This window comes from Benincasa hispida, chromosome 9 (assembly GCF_009727055.1).
Source record: "Benincasa hispida cultivar B227 chromosome 9, ASM972705v1, whole genome shotgun sequence".
Lineage (NCBI taxonomy): Eukaryota > Viridiplantae > Streptophyta > Magnoliopsida > Cucurbitales > Cucurbitaceae > Benincasa > Benincasa hispida.
Window position 1 is genome coordinate 83394306 of NC_052357.1, and position 11839 is coordinate 83406144.

An 11839-nucleotide genomic window follows, 5' to 3' on the forward strand; every position below is an offset into this window, starting at 1 on the left:
TTTCACTTTTTTGAAGCCATGATGCTCAAATCAATTCCAATTTGCTTTAAATCGACCTATTTAGCTCCAAATGCTCGACTCTACCTCTTGGTTGCTTGGTACCTGATAACATGCAGAAATGCATGTCATTTTAGGCCTTTTACTTAGAATTAAAAAGGTTGTTAAGCAGAATATGCGACAATTGTGTTAGGAATTCATGAGAAAATGAGCTTGCGTCGATTAACATTAAAGAATATTGGCTAACCCGTTATTATGCATTATTATGCGTACAATGTTCTATTTTTGTAGCTAATGCATAAAGTGGACGCAACTGCGGAAGCCGGACCACCGCATAGATGACAGCATGCAGAGAAACTCTCCATCGCAAAGGCAAACGCGTCGATCAATGCATGGATGTTGCGGTAATCAGTCGTATGTGTCCATCACATGAGAGTTGCACTCGTTAAGCGATTGCGGTCATCGTGTAGAGTTGCGGTATTTAGCGGTTGCGGCTACGTGATAATGCATGATAAAGGGATCAACGCAAGGTTAGAGGAATAAACGCATCAACGCATCTACTTCAAGAAAATCAAAAGATGATGTTGACATTTCACTTATCACGCCGTTGGCGGCAGAGGCTCAGAAAGGACTAAACGCGCCGAATATCATAATTAGAGCAGTCCATTAATGCTGTCGGCAATCCGGGTTCTATATAAAGAAGTCGATGAGCAGAAATTCAAGTTATCCAGGGTTTTCGCCCAAGGTTGAATCCAAGGTTTTCGCCTAGGGCAAATCCTTGTGATCTAGACAAAATGCGTGAGAAGACACTTGAGAGTTTTTCACCTCTTTCATCTATTCCGATTGACGACTAGAGCTAGATCTCGGGAGAGTCAGCTCTACCGCCATCCATGGCACCACCGGCAGCCTTGACGTACATCCGCTGGAAGCAAGTCTTTGCTTCCAGCCGGTCATTTCATTTTTCTTTCTTTTCTTATATTGTATTGTATGACATTTTATGATTAACGAATTAATCCAATTTGTTTTCAATGCATTTCTTTGTCTCCTTCGACTCTATCTCCATCTTCTTTGCTTAGCATCTTTACTTTCATTGCAACACTTAGTGAGATTGCTTGGGTATCGCATACTTAGTCATGTGGATTAGGGATATGAAGCATGTAGCAACCCACCGAGAGGTGTGCATTGCGTGAGTGTGTGAGTAACCTTATTTTCTTAGTGTGAAGCTGCGAAAACGCATGTCCATAGGCTAATACAATGCTAGTCTATGAGTAAAGTCAGTAACAACCAACTGCCCAAAAGGGTAAGTGGTTGGTCGCATTAAGCAATGTATGCATTGTTCACTAGAGATAGGAATAATCTTAGATCAGCCAAGTTCATGCGGTTACCTTGTCCTATGAGCACATCATTCATTATTTAGGCATACTTAGGAGAGTAGTCTAAAACCCAAATTTAAGACTCGAGAGAGCGAATTGGAACGCATAGGCAAGAACGGAGAACTTAGAGATAAGCTCCGTTTGCTAACCTGCATCGCATGCACCCTAGGAATAGGTATGATATTATATGGTCGCCATATTTGTGTGTGTGTCACTTTGTCATCGCTAAATAAGAATAGAGGCTTATGTGTAGGTCTTATAGACTTATCGCATATACCGCATGCGTTCTAGCATTGGAAGTCGTAGCATTCGCATCGAGAGGTCATTTACTATTGTATGTGTATTACATGATCGCATGGCTTGCGTTGACTAAGGTTTCTCTTGCGATCACTCTTAAGGGTTGCAATGAAATCATCTCCACATTTTATCTATTTTTCCATTCATTTATTTCATGTCAAGAGTTGTCGTGTCTCTACCTCTCATGCATATTCTCATTGCGATGTCTATTAAATAGGAGTAGGAGTAGGGTTAACTTAAACCTTCCCATCCATTCTTTTATTTAAACCGCCGTATGCACATTATCACATTCATTTTGCTACAAGTCCCCATGTTTGACCTCAGATCACCTGAGAAACTTGCATTCGTGTTATACTTGGCATGAGCGCAAGAAAACTTGTGACAAGACGCATGGTCATCTCATACATTTGTAAACACATAATCATTCCAACGCATAACCATCGATGCATGACTATCAATGCATACCTTAAGAACATGCATCGCATATCGCGTCCAAAGGATTTTAGTTGTCGAGTATTTGACGTCTAACTTCCCGTCATCAGTACCTAAAAAAAAGATAATTAACCCATAAAATCCCTTTAACGAGTCCAAATTAAGCAAGGAAATGTAACTCTTTTTTAGAGCTATCACTCGTGTAATTTAACCAATCGAGTTGTCTCGTGAAGTTGACTAGGTCATCTTTCTCGTGAAGTTGATCAAGTCAACTCTCTCGTAAAGTCAACTTTCTCCTAATTTTTTTTTAATATTTATTTATACATTTTCTTTTAGTAAGTTTTGTCTTCACTTACAGAATGCCTTGTGTGTTTGTTTGCTACAGTGGTATTCAAAATGAGGATGAATGAGTATACGCAGGCGGTAATCTATGGGGTTTGAATGTAAGAGGTGACACTTGCTTGTAAGATTTCTTGTTGGAGTCGTATAATCTAAGTGGGATTGACCCCAAAAAACTATAATCTCACCCTAAGATGTCTATACAATTTTGGATCTAGGGTTCCTAAGTATTTGATATGAAATGATCAATAACTTAGGTTATTTTTAAATGGTAAGGACGCATATAGGTCCCTTATCTATTTATCAACAAAATCCAAACCTATGTATGGCGACAGTGACTTAAAAAACCCCAGTTGCTCATACCAACCAAGCTTTTCATACAATTTAGCCCAAGAATATTCACCCCTTTATTATCCTACACAACCTTCCTTCGAACAAAACTATCCATCAGACTATGCTACATCACTAACCCCTTTAGATAATAATGTTGTCCCATATAACCTATCCGGTTGGATTTTCTTTGTTTATCTATACAATCCCGAGGGTAATGGTCCATCCTCCTCAATGTACGGTGAGGAAGATACTGGTTGTGTAGACAGGGGGTTTGGGCATAATATAAATGAAGAGAATCAGATAGAAGATGAAAATGTATGTGTTGAAGGGGTTTTTAAGCATGGTGTAAGAGAGAACAACAGAAACTCGGAGGAGAACATGGTTGAAGACAATTTAGACTACGAATGGGAATTACCAAAGGAATTGGATGATGAGTCTAATGAGTCTGATGAGTCTACGAATGGGAATTACAAGTTTGAACGTTGTATTGAAGGATGCTAGAACATTGCCAATAACTAAATTTCTTGACCACATAAGGGGTCTATTGCAAGATTGGTTTCATTGGCAATGAACTTACACATCGAGTCGTCAACGATGCTTTCAAATTTTGTGGAGGCGAAAATGGCGACGATAGAGTACAAATCTAGAAGACATTTTGTGAGGCCGATTGATCAACACATTTTTGAAGTCATTGATAATCACTTAGTGGAGTTGTTGACTTGAATCCACATACGTGTACATGATAGGATTTCGATTAGTACGACATTCCATACTCTCATGCGATTCCAGCAGCCCATTACCATAACATTGATCCATACACACTTTGTTACCCTTGTTACAACATCCAAGTTGTTTACGAATCATATGCATAACTTATTTTCCCTGTAGATCATATTTCAGAATGGCCTCGGGGGGATGATTACGAAGACATCCAGATATTGCCACCGATGTGTTTACTCAAATTGGCCGCTACCAGGAGATAACTACCGTTTGTAGAAGAGGTCACTCAGATTCACAAATGTACTAGGTACGGTATGTGTGGCCACAATCGAGTAACTTGCCGATAACCATTGACAACGACGCGAATTCAATTTATGTTAAAACTTGATTGGGTTATTTTACGGTATAACATCTCGTAATAAAACTAATGTGATAGTGTAATATTTAACTATCTCAAGCAAAGTATCAAAAGAAGGCGTAGAAAGCAAACAACATTGAAGATAAACAAATGCACTAATAAATAGCTTTCTTCATGTATATTTGTACAACAAACTGACGTATGAAGAAATCCATATTTGATTGAGTCAAAGTGGACATATTATACCTAGTTACAACATACTCAAACATCTTGGCACAAAATATACCACAATCTTCTCTAATTGGTTGCTATGGTGCATACTCAAACATCTTGACACAAAATATACCAAAAGAATTTCAATCCATTACCCGTCATGTCGTGAAGATATCTCTGCCCAATGAGGCGTATGTTAGATTTTTCCTGCCTCTCCCATCGAGACAAGCGTGGAATGGCTGTCTCACTAGTAGGAGTTACCACAATATTTATAAGCATAACAATCGTCTCATACACCCACCATCTACAAACAGGAAGATAGAGTTAATGCATGAATAATAATTGATGATAATAGAGAAGGAAGCACACGTAGAATTCGTATGTGAACTAACCTGTAAGGAAAATAGGAATTCGTACAGGTTGTATCTAGCTAGAGTCCCAGGTCTTACTCAATCAATAGCACTGGTGAAAGCTCTCTTAAGACTACTGATAGTCTTCCAAAAAAGCACACTATTCCAATTATGATTGCAAAAAATCTCCTAGTTATCCACAATGCCAAGGATGCTATAGTCAAACACTTTTTTTTTCTCCCTCTCCATCATGACTAACTCTATGAAATATGCAAGTGCTATTTTCACCATATCCTTATCGCTTCTAAAGTCCATGGCAAGAAAATGTTCCTCATCTTCAAACTATTTCAATCTAGGCCTATCATTGAAGTACAAGTTTCTAAGCTTGGTAGGGTTAGGATTCTGCACCACTCGCGTTTGTACCCTAAACCCAGTGATGAGGTCAAACTCATTTTTACCACATGATACCTTAGTCTCGAATAGATTAAAAGAAATTACATTCTATCTATCATCCATAATCTCCCTTAGAAGTATGTGATGTATCAATTGTCTATTGAGGGAGAGAGTACTATATAAAATGGGTCCGAATAGGGTCTGCCTAAATATGTCTAACTGGACCCTCGATAACTTCATCAGATCACCATACAAGTCTTAGCCAGATGAGAACACGAAGATAACAAAGCCTTAAAGTATTTTGCTAACTCGATCCTCGGCTTCATAACAATTACCTATACATGTCACAAAACATGGTACAATGTTAAAATCCGTAGTGAAAGAAAATACCCTTTAAAAGGACAAACTTCACGAGAAAGAAGCAAGAGAGCCATCACCAAAAGACAAATCTCGTGAAGTTTGTAAAAAAAACTTCAGGTGTACTCTCTGTGGTTTATCTCGTGAAGTTGAGTTGATTTCTATCTTTTGTCTCGTGAAGTTACTTCACGAGACATACTTACAACAATACGAGACAAATGACAGAGAGCTTTCAAGCTATTTTTCAAACTTTCCACTATTGCGAATACTTCAAGAGACAAATATTTGCAATAACCTCACGAGATATTTGTCTCGTGAAGTTCAGTAAACTCGAAAAATGTGAAATGAAACATAGATGGACATATATCCCTTATCCCATATATTTTATAGGTTCTTTTAAGTTCGTTAAAGTTCAAAGGATGATAAAAAAAATAGGTTTTGGGTTTTTCACTACACATTCATACCAGAAATCATACAGACTCCCCCTATAAATGATAGAATTGATACATTTAGAAAGAAAGAAAAATGGAAAAGGTACCTTTTGTCAAAATTCGAATTGGACAAAGGGGTAACGGAAGATGAAAGATGGGTACTTTTCACCGAGGTAAGGGGTCTTTTTGAGAAGAGAATCTACCAATGGTGAAGAAAACTCAACGAAAAGAAGAAGAATAAAAAACCCTGACTTTCCACATGAAGATAAATTTTGATTTTAACTTTTTGAAATGACCATTTATTGAGGGACAAAATTATCATTTTACGTGGTGGGTCCTTCAACTTAAAGTCTGAAATGTTGGGAAAATAGTTAAAAAATAGATTTTAAAGATGAAGTTACTTTTGAATGAGGAAAAAGTTTTTGGGTCAAAACCGAAAATTTTCTTGAAATATGTAATGAAGCCCTGCGGAGGAAGAGTGTGATGACGACGACAGAGGATCAATTTCCAGTTGGGAGTTGAATGACGCTTTTGAACTCCTCATAATGAAGATGATCTTGGGAGATCGAAGGTATACAGTTATTGGATAACGACAATCACGTTGGTTAGGAATCAGAAGCGAAGAGAATTCGTTCGATTTCTTGAAAATCTTGGTGGAGGATTTGTTCACCTTCAATGGCGGCAGCCTTGGACTTCTCAAGGCAATTGATTCCTTGTGGCGGTGGAGTTCATCATTGTTATGCAATTACATGCTAGGGCTTCGTAACTTGGTTATATTTCTTCTTCGTCTTCTTCTTTGATTTCACGTCTTAAATTAGGAGCGAAGGAGCTTGTAATTTATGTAATCAGTATTGATAATCAATAGATTTATTTCAATAGCAAAAGGGCATTGGAGAACGAAATCATTTTCGGGTTAGATGCAATTTTCCTATTGCAATTTATGATCTCCTCATATTTTTCTTCATTAACTTCTTGAATGAAGGCCGTGCAGGTAATGGGTTTATGGTCTAATAATCTTCCTCTCCATGATTTAAAAAGAAGAAGAAGAAGAAGAAGAAAAAAAAAAAAAAACTTGTTTACATCCGAGGATGTGGAAGGAAAATCATTAATTTCAATATCATCACCTTAATTTTGAAGTTAAGGTTTGGGTTAAACAAAGAAGAGAGAGAAAATGAAAGTGGGCTGACAAACTTCATCCCCTTTTTTTTATATATATATTTTTTTAATAAAATGACAAGTTTGCCCTCAAATTCTTGTGTTCATATATATTAATTTAATAAAATGGGCTAACATGCCACCGTTAAGAAATCATTAGGGAGATAAGTTTAGGTGTGGTTTATGCAATTTTTTCCATAATTAAATTTGGCATAACTCATTAATACTATATCAGATCATATAAATTTTCATTCCAAAACTAATTGATAATAATATAAGTATCTTATAAAGATTGTGAGGTATTTGATTTTATCAATGTAGGACACTCGACAAATTGAAAAAGTAAGGATGTTCAACTACTAAATATGTCAATGTATACCATATTTAATCATTTATATTATGTACGCGTCTTAGCGGGTGTTTGGGATTGATTCTAAAATTGTTAAAAAATACTTTTATAATTTTTAAAATGACTATAAAACATGTTTTTAATCTTTCCAACTAATTTTGATGAGAAAAAACTTTAATAAAATTGTGTCATCTTGCAATTTTGATTAAAAAAAACAAAAAAACAAACAATAATGTTATTACAAATTGTTATATTTTACTATCTAAAAGGGAGGGATGCATTTTATTAGCCTTAGGCTGATTTCATATATAGCAAAATGGATAATTTATTTATAAATATAATAAAATAGAAAAATGTTTTCTCAATTCATTGAAAAAGTTTTTTTTTTGTTTATATATATAATTTTCCAATGTTTTTATCATTTAAAATAATTTCCTTATAAAAACTACATTTAAAAGTATAAATTTTAATATTAAATTAATTATGTTCGGATAATTTTAAAATCAATTCCAAACATAGATTTAGTTGTAAAGATTTGGTCATTTGGTCATTTTGTGAGTTAAAAATTCCTATTATTTAAAATAGGTTGGATTTGAATCCATACCTTTTAATGCACCAATTTTAAATTTAATAGAACAATCAGGAAAAGGAATTAGGATTGTAATTTCTATCGTGTTCAGAATTTTACTCTATTAATTAGGTTAATTTATCCTCTAAATTTTTGTCAGCTCACTAAATTTCATAAACTTATTACAGGCCTACATTTTGCGACTAGGAATGAAAATGGTGTAACTGAAAATGACAAAATATAAAGAAAAAACATTCCAAATTTAAAAACTGTTAAACTAAACCATGCATTTTGAATCAGATTTGAGGAAGCAAATGTGCGACATTTGAACGGGGTCGGCAAAGGGCGTGGAGGGGGAGAGCTTTGGGCAAGGTGAGGCCACCGCCTTCCCTCATATCAACACATTCTCCGCCCACTGACTCCCAATCAAAGCACTGAATCAGCGACCCGACGGCCAATCCAACGACGCGCAGCCCCAAGCCCTCGCCGGGACACCTCCTCCTCCCAGCCCCAAATGGCATCCACTTGAATCCTTCTCCCTCGCTTCCAAATCTTTCCGGGTTGAAATTTCCAGGCTCCACCCATACGGTGGGGTCGTTTTGGATGGCCCACACGTTCACGAATAGCATTGTGCCAGCGGGGACACAGAACCCTCCGACGTGGCAATCCTCCGATGATTCGTGGGGAATCAATAATGGGCCGGGCGGGTACATTCGAAGAGTCTCGTGGATTAGGCTACGCAGGTAAGGAAGATGGGCCAGATCAGATTCTTCCAGGATCCGATTGGATCTTCCCACGACGTCGTCGATTTCCATTTGGGCTCGTTGAAGACAATCTGGATGGTTGAGTAATAGTGACAGAAGCCACTCCATTGTATTGATCGAACCTTCTGTTCCTGCTAATAGCAACACCTACAATTATCCAAATTCATGAGCTTCATTCTTACATTTTTTAAGATTAAATTATCAAAAAAAATATTCATAAACTTTGCACTTTTGATCAAAATTATCATTTAAACTCTTAAAATTTTAAAAATATCCTTCAACTTTAAAAAAGAGTACAAAAATATTATTATTGTTAGTTTTGAGTGAAACCATTGAAATTTTGTTTCAAAAATACTCACAAACTTTAAAAAATTTAAAAAATACTCTTAAAATAAACAAATAAATAAAAGTACCCTCATATGAACCGAAACCGTTAATAGTTCGTTGCAAAATAGGTCTAATTTATTTTTAAGTTAAAAAATGCTCTTACCGTTATTATGATGAATAATTTATTTGAAATTTTTTTTAGTTCAAAATGAACCAATTTTAAAAAAATATATATAGATTTTTTTTCATATAAATACTCTTGTTTTTTCAATTTCTACACAAATTTTTTTAGCAACCAAAATAAATATCAAAATTCTAAGTTAAACATAAAGTTCCACAAAATTATAAAATTAAAATTTTCCCTTAACACGTACAAAAACGATAAATAGTTGAACAAAAAAGTTAGTATTTGGCTCTTAATACACTTAATTATTAACTTACAACTTTATAAAATATTTAAGTTCTAAAATCTTTTGATACTTTCATTATTCTCTTTCTTGTTATTGTAGTCCACATACCTTAATTGAAGTTGGCAATTTTATTTATTTGAAGAAAAAAAAATACTTTTTTTGTCCCTCGATTTTGAATGTAGTTTTTATTTGGTCCTTAGGTTTCAACATGTTGTATATTTAATTCTTAAATTTTGAGTTTAGTTTCAATTTAGACCACGAATTCAAAAAATGTTACAATTTTATCCTTAATATTTGAGTTTTATTTAAATTTGGTCTCTAGGTTTTAAGATTTTACATTTTTAAATTCAATTTTTTTTATTAAATACTCAATTCTAATCATTCAAGTAAATATTTCTTAATTAATTTAAAATAATTATGAAATGAAGTTTTAAATTTTAATGTTAAACTTGATAAAAAAAAATAGTGAAACTTTATTAATTATAATTCTATTAATTATTTTGAATTTATTAACATACATTAACACTAAAGACAGAAAATGTACATTTAGTAAAAAATCAAGGTTAAGAGTGTAAATCTTGAAATCTAAGGATCAAATTAAAACAAAACTCAAATGTCAAAGATAAAATTGTTACATTTTAAAATCGAGGGACTAAATTGAGATCAAACTCAAAACTAGACCTAAAAGTTAAACACCAAATTATAAATAAACAAATGTCAAACAGTTAAAAAAAAAAAGAGTAATCGGATATTGAAGAAGATATGAGATAAGAAAGAGGAAAAAATAGTGAAGCGAGACCGTATTTAACGGTTTCTATTCGTATAACAATTTAGGAATTTTTTAACTTTTATTTAAAATTTAAATAAAACTTTGAAACTCTTGAAGGTCAGGATATATTTTACAGAAAATATTAACTATTTCGTATTTTTTTTAAAACCAATTTTGCAAGTTTGAATGAATTTTTTTGAAAGTAAATATAAAGTTTAATGGTAAGTTGTATAATCTAGCCATTTTTTAATATGAGTTAACGAGAAGTGAGGTAACTCACGAGCATGAGGCCTCTGATAAACTCGTCCTTATAATAGTGAGGTTCCATTTGTTGCAGGGAGAGGAGAACCTCAATCATAGTCTTTTTAGCATCATTTTGAAGAGAAGTAGAAGTATTATTCATTTGCTTCCGATGTTCTTCAATCAAACTCTGCATCCAGACATCCCTCTTCATCTGCAACTCCCTCAATTTATTTTCAAGCCCTTTGGATAATCCAACCCATTTCACAACCCTCAGAAAATCCCCCAAATTAGTCTTGCTACTTAATCGAAACGTCTCCTCCTGAATCTCCCGAAATCTCCCTACCTCCTCCGTGTCCGCCGCCACATCTTCCCCGTAATACCGTTTTCCTGCTATCATTCTCATCATGATATTGAACATCAATTCGAAAAACTCTGTTCTCATGTCTACGACGTCGTTTTTAGCGTTGTACAGTCTCCGGATCAGCGTACGGACTTCATCCACGCGAATACTGGAAAGCGTTTGGAGGCGGTGCTTGGAAAGGATTTCTAACGACGAGATTCGACGGAGGTTTCGCCAATGCTCGCCGTACGGCGCCCAGAGGAGGCTCGTATAATTGTACCCGAGGTATTTGCCGCTAAAGAGACGAGGCCGGTTGGCGAAGACCACGTCGTTTTTGGAGAGGCAGTCCTCGGCGGCCGACGGAGATGAAACGACCAGGACTTGGCGGAAACCGAACCGGAAGAAGAGGATTGGGCCATGGCGGTGTGCGATTTCCGACAGGGTCCGGTGGAGAGGGCTTTTGAGGAGGTAGAGTTGGCCTATAATGGGTAGAGAGAGATATGGGCTTGGGGGAAGGTTTCGGATTCTGTGAAGGAAGTGATTTGTGAAGATTTGAAGTATGAATAAAACCAGAAGATATAGGAATGGGATCGCCATGGACATTTTCATGCGAGAATCATATGTTTATAGTAACCTTATTTGTTTGGATGGCCAAAGAATCGATGAGTTCTGCGGGAAATTTTCAATTTGCTTCTTACGTGATAATTCAATTTTCAAACCTTCCAAGTCACATTTATTGGGCAGTATTGAGTCTTGGGGGTTAAGGTCGTCTTTACCAATTAATCAAAATTCTTGTAATTGAAATAGGATTTCATGTTCAATCATCATAGCCTCAATCCCGATCGTATTGAATTACTTTTGGTCACATTTACTTAAATTTTGTATTTATGGTATTATTATCTTCTTACATTACTATTATCATTAATGTCTATGGTCAATCTGTCATATAAATTTATAATTTTCAAATTCAGTTGGATTTGTCACCCTCACCTCTTCAATCGGATTGTGTTTGTTGATTTCAGATTTGGCTATGACCCCCTTATTTCATTTCATTACAATATAACCAAATAAAATTAATCAAACGGAGCTCAATTCTCGGAAAATTATTTTAAATGACAAAAATAGTTATGATAGGCAAGATTGTCATACCCCCTCCAAGATTACCTCTTTAACCTAGTAGGAGATGTGATGACGGTAGATAACTCTTATGACATCCACTGCCCATCTGGACCTTAACGATATGTACTCTCAAGTCTCGTGCCCTGGTAAACAGTTTATAAGCATGCATTCGACTAGGCACTCCTCAATAACATACGTACCC

The 11839-nt window shown here is 35.4% G+C and overlaps 1 protein-coding gene across 1 annotated transcript; it reads right to left on the minus strand.

The window, feature by feature from the left end:
• Positions 1-7829: 7829 nt before the first annotated feature.
• On the minus strand, positions 7830-11375 carry LOC120086634 (cytochrome P450 81Q32-like). Its single transcript, XM_039043374.1, has 2 exons — positions 10216-11375; positions 7830-8576 (listed from the first exon to the last, which is right to left on the minus strand). The coding sequence occupies exons 1-2, from the start codon at positions 11125-11127 to the stop codon at positions 7962-7964; spliced, it is 1527 nt and encodes a 508-aa protein (XP_038899302.1). The 5' UTR covers positions 11128-11375; the 3' UTR covers positions 7830-7961.
• Between the last annotated feature and the right edge of the window lie 464 nt (positions 11376-11839).

Bases quoted from the DNA above. Each gene is read 5' to 3' on its own strand.
- LOC120086634 (XM_039043374.1), bottom strand. From the start codon at position 11,127: ATGAAAATGTCCATGGCGATCCCATTCCTATATCTTCTGGTTTTATTC. The intron at 8,577-10,215 runs GTGAGTTACCTC...GGATAATTGTAG, and splicing joins TTATCAGAGGCCTCATGCTC to GTGTTGCTATTAGCAGGAAC.